Source organism: Haliaeetus leucocephalus, unplaced genomic scaffold, assembly GCF_000737465.1.
Source record: "Haliaeetus leucocephalus isolate CR32 unplaced genomic scaffold, Haliaeetus_leucocephalus-4.0 Scaffold229, whole genome shotgun sequence".
Classification (NCBI taxonomy): domain Eukaryota; kingdom Metazoa; phylum Chordata; class Aves; order Accipitriformes; family Accipitridae; genus Haliaeetus; species Haliaeetus leucocephalus.
Window position 1 is genome coordinate 47,505 of NW_010972665.1, and position 13,806 is coordinate 61,310.

At 46.3% G+C, this 13,806-nt stretch overlaps 1 protein-coding gene across 6 annotated transcripts in view; it reads right to left on the reverse strand.

Annotated features, from left to right (window-relative positions):
* SEC31B (SEC31 homolog B (S. cerevisiae)) overlaps positions 1–13,806 on the reverse strand; it is a 34,900-nt gene that overhangs the window by 3,089 nt on the left and 18,005 nt on the right. For 5 of the 6 annotated variants that reach the window (XM_010567700.1, XM_010567698.1, XM_010567699.1 and 2 more), the window contains 11 exons: positions 13,427–13,510; positions 12,371–12,479; positions 11,798–11,976; positions 11,001–11,127; positions 9,709–9,854; positions 8,267–8,440; positions 7,422–7,610; positions 6,519–6,732; positions 5,796–6,122; positions 1,698–1,753; positions 302–448 (listed from right to left, as the gene is read on the reverse strand). In XM_010567700.1, coding sequence (XP_010566002.1) covers positions 302–448; positions 1,698–1,753; positions 5,796–6,122; positions 6,519–6,732; positions 7,422–7,610; positions 8,267–8,440; positions 9,709–9,854; positions 11,001–11,127; positions 11,798–11,976; positions 12,371–12,479; positions 13,427–13,510 — 1,752 coding nt within the window. Of the gene's footprint in view, positions 1–288; positions 449–1,697; positions 1,754–5,795; positions 6,123–6,518; positions 6,733–7,421; positions 7,611–8,266; positions 8,441–9,708; positions 9,855–11,000; positions 11,128–11,797; positions 11,977–12,370; positions 12,480–13,426; positions 13,511–13,806 lie in introns of all 6 variants that reach the window. The other variant, XM_010567704.1, reaches the window with a different exon arrangement.

The following is a 13,806-nucleotide window of genomic DNA, read 5'->3' on the forward strand; positions in this document are numbered from 1 at the left end:
TACCTGGAAGCACAGAGTTAGATTATCATCTTCAGACTGTGGTATTGCTTCAGGCCTCTGTGGATTCCCAACTCCCAGCAGGCTGACAGCCTGCTTGGCCTCCCTCCCTCTCTCCCAGCCATACCCAGGTGTCATTTTCCACCCTGGCAGTTCCTCTAACACTCAGGCAGAGATGTCTTATAAGGGCTAGGGAGCAACATAAGCCCTGCAGCTGCCAAGTAATAAGAATGTCAAAAGCCAAGTTGTTTTTCTACTTGACAAGGAGCTGGTGGCTGGGGAACACCCCACTTTTCCTGGGTACCTGCAGGCTGCCTTCCTTGGGTGCTCCTGGGGGTGACTGGCCAGATTCTTGCAACCTGGACATCTGAGGATGGATCCTTTGGGGCTCAGCGGGCAGGCTCATTACTGGAGCTGTGATGGGGGCTGGAGGAGTAAATTTCTCAGGCAACTGTCAGCAAAAAGAGAGAAAAGGAAAAAAAAAATTAAAAATCAAGAAAACCAAGTCCAAGGAAAAAAGGTTGGTTATACTCTCTGCAGTCAAATGCAACTTCCTTTCTAACTTGCAGAGAGCCCAGTTCTCAAGATGATGTGTAACACATCCCTCCCTGTTCTTTCAGCCCCCTGACTCAGAGCGTGGGGCCCTTCCTCTTGCATCCTAGATGAACAGTCAAAGCTACAGCAAGAAAACTCCTCTGGAATTGTTCAATCAAACAGATCCGTTGCCCCTGAAAGCACTGGTCCTCAGAAAGCCGCCTTGGCTCTGCGACGGCACGAGTCCTGAATGTAGAGATTAGCAGCAGTAAAATGTCCAACAGAGCAAGTGTTGGGGAAAATCCCACGACATGGGGGGAGAACCCTCCCGTAAACACTTCATCGTGCCCCTGCTAAGCCAGAGAGTCAGGATAGATTCGCTCTGACAGGGCTAGATCAAAAGGAGATGGCTTTAACAAGAGGCTAATCCTGTTGTAGTGAGCACAGCCTGAAGCAGGTTCCCAGCTATGCTGCCAGAAAAAGGGCGAGAAGTCTGTTCCAAGCTAAAGAGGAGTGGGGGGTGGGAATGGTGCCAAAGAAGCTTCTTGTCACACCTGCCAGCAGGCAGCAGTAATAGAAACGGGGTACCAAGAGCATTTGTTGCAAAAGAGCTCAGCTCACAGGTCCTCCAGTGCAATCACTACAAGGCAGAGAGCAGCAGGGCCAACATGGCAAGCAGCTCACAGCTACACCTATCCCAACTTCTTTCAGCAGAAGTGCCTTATCAGTTGGTATCAGCACCTGAGGGAAAATCACTGTGGGTCTCACTGTGCTGAGGGGAAATGCTGCCCCCAACTGTCAGGTGTAAAGTGAGTGTGATCTCCCCAGCCACTATCAAAAAAAAGCATGCGGGCAAGGGGACTAGATTAAATCCATATTTCTAGCACCAAGTGACTGTAGTCAGCCTGGGAGGTACTGACAGAGGATGCAGCATCACAGAACCGTGTTACAAAACAGCCACGCTGGACAACGGCATGTGAGTTTGGATGGCAAAGGGTCAAGATGATTTAGACTCCACTCCTAGCTATGCATGTAATGTAGAAGTAGACAGACCAGCATGGAATGAGACCTGCTGAGTGTGACAGGGAGCATTTATAGGAATGTATCTATTGCACAGAGCTCCCTGGCTAAAAGACAACCAACACATATTGCAGCTGAAAGCTTACCTTTTTTTTTTGAAGGCCTCCTCTTACAGCAGAGGCATCAGTCCAAGATTCCTGAGCTGCCAGGAAAGAGAACAAGACACAAATGTCAGACTTGAGAAGGAGGCCACAGCAACAATTCGCGGTTGCTTGCATGGTTTGGAACTTCCCTCAGCAAAAGGGCCCATGGCTCCAATTCCCCCATCATTGCACCTACAGACCATTTCAGCTGAGGAATTTCAGGCCCAACTCACATACCCAAGAACTGCTCTTACTTCCCTTTCTCTTAATTACATTCTTAGCAATGGAGTATGTGCACAGGCTTCATGAGGTGATGATGTCTGATCAGATTGAATCTACTGGCACACACCCACTCCCACACAGAAAGCTTTTTTGCAACTACCTGAAGCTTTCTGCATTCTGCATAGGCTGCAGAAGTCAGCCTCAGCATCAGGCCTGAACCTTGTTCGGGACCTGCGTGTGTGTGCATGTCAGGGTTCACGGAGTTCCTGGGGTTCCCCAAACAGAGACTCTAGCACTGTGGTATGACAACGAGGGATATGTTATGGGTGAGGGAGGGTTTCTCACCAACACTCGCAAGAGTGCCTCACGGTGGCAGTATGCAGAAATGCAGGTTGCTGTGATAAAGTGGGGAAAAGTCAGGGGTATGTTGAAATTTTCCCCTTCCAAAATCACGTTCAGAACCAAAGCTTAGCAAAATTTGCTGGCTTCCCAACTAGAAGGGAACAGACTTAACTAGTAAACACCTTGGGAGCAGAGGGGTGTCTCAGCAGACGCTTCTGTGGTACCTAGCCTCTAACCTCACTCCAGGCAATTAAAAATCCATCAGACAACATAACATTAAAAGACTTGTGACCACACTTAATTCTGCGAAGGTCAAATTCCAACTACCTTTTCTGCTGCTGTCCTGTAAGGGTACTTGCATCTCTAGACAAAACCCTGGTGCTTCTTTTGTCACCCCAGTATTAACAACCTCAAGCCCATGAGACAGGAATAATCTGTAAGTGGCATAATTCTAAGAAGCAATATCAGAATTGCTGGAGCTCAGTGCCACACTTAATGAGCCACTGATCCTGAACTGAGCTTTAAAAATCACAGGGGAAAGATGCAAAAGGTGCTTCATTATTTTAATTACCTTTATTATTAAAATTCTGGCAGCCTCTTTTTGCCCTCCCTTTTCCCATCATTTCAAGACTCGCTCTCTGATGAGTTTGGATCAGTAGTTTAATTAAGTTGGCACTTATTTCTAGCTTAGGGATTCTGTGCCCTAGAACTCTGCTGGCCCCCACCCAGCCTGTGGCCTAGCAGTCCCTGGCACTATTCCAAGCCAGTGGTACTTTGAATCCTCACAGGAAACAGCTATTTAAATTATAATCTTTAAGCCAGGCACTTAATCATAAGACATGAGACAACAGGACTCTGCTGCATTTTGCTGGAATGAAACTCTGACTATCTTGCCTATGCTACTTGTAAAAGAGGATTTCTCACCAACCCTGAAAGGAGTGCCCCATGGCAGCAGTATCCAGCAATGCTTGTCCTAGAAAAAACAAGGCTGCCACAGGGTGGAGTCAGGGATAATCCCAGCCAGAAAGATCAGCCAACATGTTGCTGTCCTTCACCCTGTCACTGACACTCCCCAGGGGCGTGGGATTTCTACAAGTGGAGATGTCTCTTCACTGCACTACTGAGAATGTGTTCATGAGCTGTTCAGATCATGTTCAGGAATTTCCAAAGCAAGCAAGTTTGGCCAGTCAGGTTGAGTGATCTTACAGTCCCTTTCCAGGCTAAAGAAAAGTACCCATCAAAACCAGAACAATAATAGCAGGCAAGAAAGCACTCTCAAGGAAGCCAGTTTGCACTGCTGATCTGGGTGCCATATGCTGCCATTAAAACTGGGGGTAAATGCCGCCAGGAGAAGGGAACTTCCCAGCAGTGAATTCCCACAGGGCATCTTCAGACTGAGGAAGTCCTTGAAATCCTTGCCATGGAATCATCTTTCCTTTAACAGGGAAACACTGGGGTCTTTTGTTTCTCTGCTGAAAGGACAACTCCCTTTCTAGACTCCCACTCCATACAGCAAGGTTTGCTTGGTGGTGTAAGTGGCTACCGAGTACTCAGATTTCCTAAATAAAGCTGGGGCTCCCTAGATAATCTTTTGTGCTTGGCAGATGGTCTTTGGTGCAAGCAGCAGTCATTGTGCAGAGACAGTCCACTAAAGATATTGAGGCTTACCCCACTGACAACGTAGACTCAAGATACCTACTCTCTATCATCAATGAATCCCAAGTAGAGAAATCAGTACAAAGCATCAGTCAGAAAACCTCTCCGGTCCAAATTCTCCCCAGCAGGTGGACTGAGATTCAAAGCCAAACCTTGCACTGTAACTAAAGCTGAAAGGGCTTTCCAGTTCCCCTTGGAACAGAGCCCCCAAATTTTGCTTGGGAAGCTCTACTCCACCACTGCTCATGCTGGGACCCACCTTTTCCAAATGACCTGGAGAAAGCACAAGCACAAGTAAAGCCATGCATCAGGCTGGGAGTGTAACAGGGAGAAAACAAGAGATGAGTTACAACCACTGGCCTGTTCCTTGCCTAGAGAACCAAGAAAGGAAAAGGGGCTGCTTCCCTGTCCTGCTGGCCCAGCAGCTGCCTGAAGGGGCACAGAGACTGAGAATGCTCTAATTCCTCCAGGACTGGAGGAAAGTAGAGAAGGAAGAAGCTGGAGCCCCTGCTTTCTGTACCCTAACTCATCAGTAGGAGCACAGTGCTTTCATTTCACTTCCAACATACCCAGCTGTCACTTACTAGTTCTCAGGACAAGTATGTCCACTACCCCAGCTGTATAGCTCCCCAGGCGTGCAAGGAAACAACAAATAGCAATGAGCATGCACACATGCACACACAGTAAAACGTGCACACATCCCACTTTTCACTAGAAACAGCAACATTGCCTCCCCGGCAGGTCTGGAGGCTTCTCTGGGTACTACCTGCATGATCCATGTGGGGATCTAGCCAAGGGAAGAAACCTGAAAATCAAGGCAGGGTGGTAAAGTCATCATCACCAACAGCTTTTACTCAGTGAGTAATGTCCCTGGACTACTATCCCTGATACCTTTTCAGAAGGAATTCATCCAGCCTTAGCTAAGAGCCTTTGTGTGCAGTCCCCACAGGCTTCACACAGTGGGATTTGCTATCCTTGGTTAAACACAGCTCAACAAAGGATTCCAGGTGGAGGCAAACCTCAAAGCCTCAGTTCCTTCACTCTCAGACTACGCATGGCTTGGAGAAGCATCTGCTCAAAAATCTAAGGATTGTCAGCCTTGTTGTTAGGGTTCTCCACAGCCTGGCTAAACCTGTCTCTGAGACAGCAACGAATTAACAAGCACCAGATGTGGTGATGTTGTGGGAAATAGAAAGAGGGAATGCCCATCCACTGGGAACTAGGTCCAACAACACTCTCTTTTTATTCATCATGCTAGCAAGGACTTCACAGTACTTGCAGGCTGGGCTGGATTCTAACTACAGAACCAAAGGGGAAAGGCTCCAGGTCTGGAGCACTGCACAGGGGAATCCAGAAGTGATTCCCAGGCAAGCACTTTATGGCAACAGGAAAAAAAATGGGAAGAACTAGAGCACAGCAGAGGAATTTTATCCTGAAGCTAAGCAAGGGGTATCTCATGGACACAGAAGCAGCACCCTGCTCTCCCAGCATTTCAAATGCACTTCTTGTGTAAGTTACATAAGCAGGGGTGAGGTCAGCAAGCCTTCCACCAGGCATTCCCCAGGAACCACCATCCTTTCAGTCAGAGCAGATGCCTCTGCAGTGGATGGCTACTCAGGATACACTGGGGACCTGAAGAGACAGCATCTTGTAACCTCAACCTGGGGGACAGAGCAGCTGAACAGGCTGAATGAAGCTGTTGTCATTGCTGTGTTTTACCACCACAGTAAGACTCAGCACAGTGTGCCTGTAAGGTTAGCCTCAGCACCACATCCAGCCTCTATGGTGACAGACCAGACCTCAGAAGGTCCACGTCCATTATGTACTGAAAAGCCCATCCAGGAGCGTTCCGGATACACAAGTCACACAAGCAGTACTTACCTGTGGGAGGAGGAGGAACGCTGGCTGCTGGCAGAGGCTTAGTAGATGGAGCTCCAGGACCTCCCTGAGGGTAACCCATGTTCATGGGGCAGTTGAAAGGTGCTGAAGAGAAACCTAGAGGAGACTGGCTTGCCACAGGGAGAGGACAAGCTGCAGGAAGCTGAGATGATGGGACTGAGGCTGGAGTGAACAGGGTGGGTCCGGGTGGTGGAACACCAGGAGATGTCATGGGCATGGACTGTCCTGGCAGAGAAGGCTGGCTGGGGAAGGGAGCAGGACCGACAGGTCTGACTCCCACTGGTCCGAATGGCTGAGACTGTGACACAGCTACAAATGAGAAAGAAAGTGTATCGGCATCGCTTGTTTCATGTGCAAACTATGCCTGATGCTCTCCTTCATGCTAGTAAGTCTGCCCTTCTCCAAGCCATACCCTAGAATAGCCATGCCAGGCATATCCCCCATAACCCAGGCTACATCAGTCAAAGTCTGCCACAAACTTAGCTGTGGCTTCTCCACCCCTATATATGCTTAATATCAGTGGATGTGCAGCAACAGATGCTAGAACTAGATGTGTCAGAAGCACTGAGAGGCCTCTCAGACAAGCTAACTTGTTCTTTGCAAGTACAATAGGCCTGTGAGGAAGAAGGTAGAGCAGCCATCCACGTTGAAGACTTTAGTCTAAGAAAACCTGGAGAATGAACATGGCTATCAGACAATGCTTACCTGGCCCTGAAACTGTTGCTGGAACCAAGCCCAAGTTGTACTGTGGGTATGGTGGCCCTCTGGAATAGACACTTGTTTGTGGACCTGTGCTGGCCTGGGGAGGGGCAATGTGGTGAGGTGTCATAGACATCGCTGGCACTGGCTGAGGTGTGAAGAGGGAAGGCACTGAAGGCTGAGAAGGTGCTGAAGGGGCAAATGATGACTGATAGTTGGGCTGCAATTAAAAAACAAAGAACTTGCAAATGGCCAACACAGTCATGTGCATACACACACAAGCAGATGCACTTTCTATCCCTGTCACTTTTCAGGCAAGAGAAGATGATGCTGCTGTCAGTGCCCTGGATGGGTTGGATCAAAGGCGTTTCCCACCACATAACTTGCTCTACGAGCTGGGCACCACACTCTTCAGAGTATTCTCTGGCTCTCAAGGATTAGTCCTCAGGAGCCATTTCCCATACAGTGACTTCCTTGAAGCACAACCAGAGAAAATAATGAAAGAACAATAATGAAGTAATAGAGGCTGCAAGCAAAACTTCCTGAACAGTTTTCTTGTGCAAGAACTGAGATTAAGCCATACTACACTAATTTTACTGAGATATGAGGGCGAGATGGGCATAGGAGAGTGAACCACAGCCCCCTTTTCCCTCAGTATGTGAGATCTCAGTGGATCACTACACTTGTAAGTCTCCTCCAGTGACTGCATGTGGGACAGGGCTTTGTGAAAAGATGCCAGACAGCCTACTTTTGGATTATCACAGAGCTTGTGTTTACTCCAGTGAAAGACATCACTGATGAGTTCTTCAATGCCTGCCATCTGTGTCATCTCATATTACTTCATATGCCTTAACCCAGTAAGCCTTCCTCCCTCTCCCCAAGCCATGAACACCTGAGTTTAAAGCCTACCTTCTCCGGATGTCTAGGACCTGTTTTGTGGACTGCTCCTTCAGGGCCAGAACCACCCTTGGCTGCTGGAGATGTGTGTTTAATGACACCTACATTGACACGAGTGTAGGGAAAAGGGGGTGGCTGCTCATCACCCACATTCTCTCCTTGAGCATGGAAAAGCCGGTCTCGGAGCTGTTCAATCAGGAGCTGAAATAAACTATGCTTTAGGAGAAGTGCCTTGAGACCCTCAGATGGAAGGTGCTGGGGAGGCATTCAGAGCAGACCCTGACCCACAGCACTGAGCATCAACCTGTAAAATTAACCATTTCCCCAATAGTCACCAGGAAAACAAACCAAAACCAACTGTAAGCAACAATCTGGGACATCACCTGCCATATTCCCAGGCAGATGAACTCTCACTGATTCTTCCCCCAATCTTTCAACTTTTCCCTCCCCAACCCCTACTCACATTTGGGCACTAGACAGATTTGTTTCAAACTACAAGGTGACCTCCTCATTCCCTTTCTCTACCAGCTAGTTTCAGGAATACATGCAGCTTGCCCGGAGAGCTGCTTCCCAGCATTGTTCTCCAGGAATCATTTTACAGTTCTATAGCTCCCTTCCTTTTTCCTGAATCAAAGGAACTACAAAGAAAAAGCAAATAAAGACAAAAGCTGTGTCCTAGGGAAAAAAAAAACCCAACAAAACCAAACAACCCAAAACCACACCTCTACTCTCAAGCCACCATAATTAAGGTGAAACCTTAAGTCCTGATGCATGTCAAAACCTAAGCTCTCTCTTGTATAAAGTACCATTTTTCCCCATATACTACTCTTTCCCACAAGAACTTGTTTCTCACTCACCTCTTTAGAGCTGCTGGGTAGGTAATTCATTGCGGCTGCCAAGCATCCTTGTGATGCCAGGAGACTGGCATATTGGGTGATTCGTTCTGCCAAGACAGGGCCTGGTGCTTGTCCTGCTGTGCCTCGGAGCATCTCAATGGACCTGCTCAGCACCATCACCTTCTCTATCAGATCCTGAATAAGTCAGGGGGAGGGAAGAAATAAACCACTCAGTCTGACTTGCTTTACCAGTCCATCTCATGCCGAGACAATGCCAGATGGCTTTCCCCACTTTCAACCGACATTGGGTCCAATGTGAACAGAAGTTACTCCACTCTGCACCAGATACTACCACTGATTACCATTTCCTCAGGTGCACTTTGTGGAGAAAAACAGGAACCAGGAAGCAAACCCTGACACTGCTACTTTTATGGTAAGGGAAAACAGAAAATCAGAAGCCACAAGGACATTCCAATCAGCTATAATCTTTTTACTAGGAAGTTACTACTGTAACTCTAGGAGTTACAAGCTATCAGCTTGGAAGAAGAAGAAGATTTAAAACCATACCAGGAGAAATTCACTAGGAAAAACTACTACTGCTGACAAACAGACCAGAAGGTTTTTAATTATTCAAAGTTCCTTCAACTCCTAGAAATCAAAGTAATGTTTATATCTGTGGAATGATATATGCATAGTTGGCTGATAACTGGGAGGAGGCCAGTTTCAAACATAATCAGGAATGCTGAAGATGCCTTTTTGTTGCTGTTATTCACTAGTGGGGTTGCAAAACCAGGGAACTCTGTAGCAGAGGGCATTATCTGCAGATATCCAAGTGGAAGACTTATCTAGTTCATTCTGGCAACTGATGGACACAATAGGGGTTAGTGACTTAGCCAGGACTGGTTTAAGAGTAACAGGTAGGTAACAACACTGACTTAGAAGCCCCGATTCATCTACAAGGTGTGACTTCCCATACATCATCATTCTACTTGCGGTGGGAATAATAGAGTCTAGACTATTTTATTTTGCTAGAGGCTGTTCCGAAGGTACAGCCAGATAACTGGAGCATTACAGTTAGACATAATAAGCACAGCAGCAAATGTACTCGCAGGCAACTATCAGTAAGAAAACAGGTACAGTCTAAACTTCTCTGACTAAAAGGAAGCTCAGACATGATGTCAGTATACAAAGAACAGGTGGGTAGGCCATAACTCTTGTCCACGGCTGGATTTATGTGCAATGTAATCAGTACTCTCTAAACACACAAACCCTTAATGTTTAAGAGTGCATCTCCTTTAGATGTAAGCCCATAATCCAGGCTAGAAGGAGATACCTTGGTGACTACGAACACGTCTCCATTGTGTGCTGGAAGCCAGATACTCCGTTTGATGACATAATGCAGACAGATCAGGGCTACCAGACTGTCCTAAAGAGGAGTCAAACCAACATTATAGCACCTGTACCTGCAGGGCAAGGGCTGATGAAGTCTCATGGTTTTTTACCCAGCATTCCACCAACCTCTCCACATTGCCTGATGAGATATAGCAGAGGCAGGCATCACTGGACAGGGCTGCATCTCCCTCTGACTCTAGGCGGGCACCCAGCATATCTAGAGAGGAAAAAATACAGCCAACATTTAACACACACTCTTTTTCAAGAGCTCATTAACCCCAATGCTCATCTCTTAGCAATCCTACTGTGGCTTGTCATGAAAAGATATTGACAGCTTTGGATCTACACCTAATTCTTGGATAACACAGAGAAATTGACATCATTAAGGAATCCCAAAGCCAACTTGGTTGAAAAAAGAAGTAATTTTTTTATAATCTGCCTATTTTCATATGTCTGCCCAGACATATAAAAGAAAGAAAAACCCTTAAAAATGACAGATGAATTCAGTGAAAAAGCCAATTTTTTTTTTTTTTTTTTCCAAAGAGGTGTGGGAATCTCCAGGTAACAGTAGTGTCCAGTACCAGAGACAGCTAGTAATCTGGTAGTTGTCAACATTTAGCAAATGCTAGGATATAAAGGTGAGCTGAAGCTATCTCACCACTACCATGTTCCACGCCTAGAATTTGGTCTGTAAAAGATGTCATGTTTTCTTGCATTTCAAGTTTATACAAGTAAGATGGTACAAGTGCTGGCATTTCTCCAACAGCACTTAGCTGTTCCTATCAGCCAGGAGCTAGTTCCCAGCTAAGCAACATGAGTAACTTCATCAGATTCAGTCACTAGACTGTCCCTGAACTCTGACTCTCAGAACAACCAGTTGCTGAGCATGTTGGACTATTAACAAGGCTGAGGAAACTACTGAAGCCATCAAACATTTATTAACCCTTGTTTCTCAGCTTAAAAGGGAGGGGAATATGCTGGAATGGTAAACCTCTTTCAGACGGAGTGAAGCCACCTGACCTTTTACTGTCAAGGAAATCCCTTTCTCCCCCCCAAAAATAGTAAATAAATAGTAAGTATCACCCTCTCAGTGTCTCAGTCTAGTGCCTATCCTGTTTTTTCCATGCTATTGGTAGAGGTGACAGGAAATATCAGCATATATAACTTTATACTATGACTCACAGCTACAGTGTGCATATATCATTCTCCTAACTCAACAGTCCACACTTACTTAATAAGTTCCAGCTAGCTGTAATAAGTAGGGAGTGCCTGCCTTCCTCAACAGTATCTACTTCTTTCTGAAAGCAGTCCATAGTTGCCCTCCCCTAAGGGAAATCACATCAAAACATAGTATGCTGCATACCACAGAGCTGGGTATAGTCCTCATGCTTTGAGTATGTTAACAAGATGGCCAGTGCCTCCTTCCAGCTCTGTAGATCGCAAGTGCAAACAATATCTTGCCAGTTCTGTTGCACAATGGAGGAAAGCAGCTGTAAGGGAAGCAGAAGGCCTGCCAGTCACTGAAGACAAAGATAAGCTGACTGCTTTAGCAAGTGCACCCACAGGGATAGCTCACTTTCAGGCACACTTCCCACTATGCAGCAACTACCTCACTGTACATTAAGGTCCACCAATCCCAGCACCCCAGTGTTAACAGTAATTGGAACCCAATGCCTCTAAAGAAAGTAAAAGCGCCCAACAAAGCACTTAAGAGAATATGAAAACAGCCACACTAGGCAAGAGCAAAGATCTAATACATATCCTGTTTCAGAGCAGGTAGTATCAATGACTGGGAATATAGTATTAGGATATCCCAACCCCCATTACACTTCCTCATTTGTCAATTAATAAGCTAGGACCTTCCTAGCCAAGCTGTAAAGGGGCAGTATGCTCTACGGGTTACAAGCATGGGGAGCTAAGGCAGAAACCATTAGATTAAAAAAAAAAAAGGAACAGAGAACACAAACATTCTAGGTGGGCAACATGAAGTTGTCATAAAACTACCAGGAGATTACAGTAAATGTCTAGCCAAGAGGAGATGCACAGATTTTGCTGACATTCTACTTCCCGCCAAAGCATTTCCACATACATTCAGACAAACATCTGCCAAGATATCGCACACCTTCCCCTGCTCAGTAGGTACACAAAACTATCACTTACCAGGGAGAGTTTTGTCTTACACTTGGCAAAGTAGCGCTTCTGGGTCTCCTTCAGGAGGTTCTCCCCACCAGCTATAGCTAAGATGATGGCATCAGCAAAGCGCTCTGCCCGCATGCACAGCTCCACTGCACCCTCAAAATTCCCCAACAAAAGGGCTTGGCTGATGAGTCCATCCGTATCTACAGAGATGAGAAGCAGAGTTAACCCACAGGGACATCATCCAGATGCATTAATGATGCTCATTTTAAAGAGCAGGCAGTAAAAACCAATAAAGTATAGAAGCCCAGCTAAAAGAAGAGTTGGAAACCCAAATTAGGTTTAAAAAAAACCACACTGGCTTGACAGTAAGTCTTCCATCATCTAGAATATTCTTCTATACTCTTAATGGGTCTCTTATCTGCAAAGAGTATTTCCTGCACAATGCTGAGAGATGTTGCATGACACTGGAAGGGGTCATGTGTTTTAAAAGTACCCATCTGATGGAGTGGACCAGATTCTTCCTGGTAATTTTCTGGTTTTTTTCCTCCTCTCCCTTTTTCCTAAGGGGGCAGAAACACATTTCATGTAACCTACCTTCTGTGACAGGAATCTCCAATGTGCTCATATTCTGTGGGATGAGGTTGTCGAAAAAGGCTGAAGAGGAGGAAACAGCAGCTACATCATCACTGGAATTTATCAAAAGCTGTGCAAAGAGTGCAAGAGGTTAATTCATTGCACACACAGATCCTGCCCAAAACAGTTTAACGGCTTACTGAGTGGGATGGGGCTGCTCTCCATTTAGTTGAGCATGCTCATATAAATCTGATTTCAACTCGGAAACCCATCATGCCTCCTGTCACTGCTCTATCAAGCTGCACAGTTTCACTGGGGCAGCAATAAGAGCAGTGCTGCTATTGACAAAGCTTAGGAGTTTGACAGTATAAGACATGCAATGCCAACAGTATCACTGGCCAGCATTCACCAACTCAACTGCCAGCCCTTGAGCAAACTGAATTTTGGATGGAATAGGGACAACAAGTGATATCTGTAACTAACAGGTAAGATCACAGCCATGCTTGGTGCTGTATTGAAATGCAGGACACAATTGCTACCCCTAGAATATCTCAGCAAGCGTTTAAGGTTTGTGAAGAGGATTACCAATCTGAGGATAGCAGTTTTAGATACCTTAGAGGAGCAAAATTTACAGTGCACGGTGAACCAGGCCTTGGAAGGCACCTGAAGATGGACATCCCAAAATCATGTGAGAATACATTGCAAAGGGTAGAGGTGAAAAGGGAAGAAATGCAAAAGAAATACCACAGCAGAAGCTTCACAGAGGAAATCCAGAACAGTAGCATAAAGTTAAGCTGGGGTGAGGCTAATTCTATCACTGAAGAAATCAGCACTGGTGAAGCAAGCCTTCTTGCAGTGTTAATAGCCAGGAGTCCATCTTCATCGTTCGCTGATTTGTTTTAAAGCCAGAAGGGACTGCTATGATCATTTGGTCTGACCCTGTGAGGGTCTGACAGGACTGTGAACTGCCCTCTGCGATGCCTGCATTGAGCCCAACAACTTGTAGTGGGAATTAAACCTTCCTGTTCATTCTGCCTTCCACTGCTCTCCCAGACTGGCAAGAGGTACAGGACATACCTGATCTGGCTGTGCAGCATTTGTCTCATCTGCCTCAGGAAGGGGCTGTTTATCTGAGATCCCATCACTCAAACATGAGGTGATCTAGAAAAGTAACAACATTCACAGTGAAGCCTCTATCAAAGTTAAACACCTGGGCAGCAAAGCCACCAAGTGACTGGCATGCCCCAGACACAATTCCCCCAGCTCTTTCACCTGTTTGAAAAGTTCCACCTCTCCCTATTCCTGGCTGGCTGCCTATCAGAGGTTATTTATCCTTTTCAGAGCATTGTCCATGCTGCTGCAAAAGTTTCCTCCCCTGCAGCTCCATCAGTGCTATGCCAGACTGTCTTCATCTGTCACCTTCTTCCTGGCTGATGAATCCCCTGAGATGCAGAGAG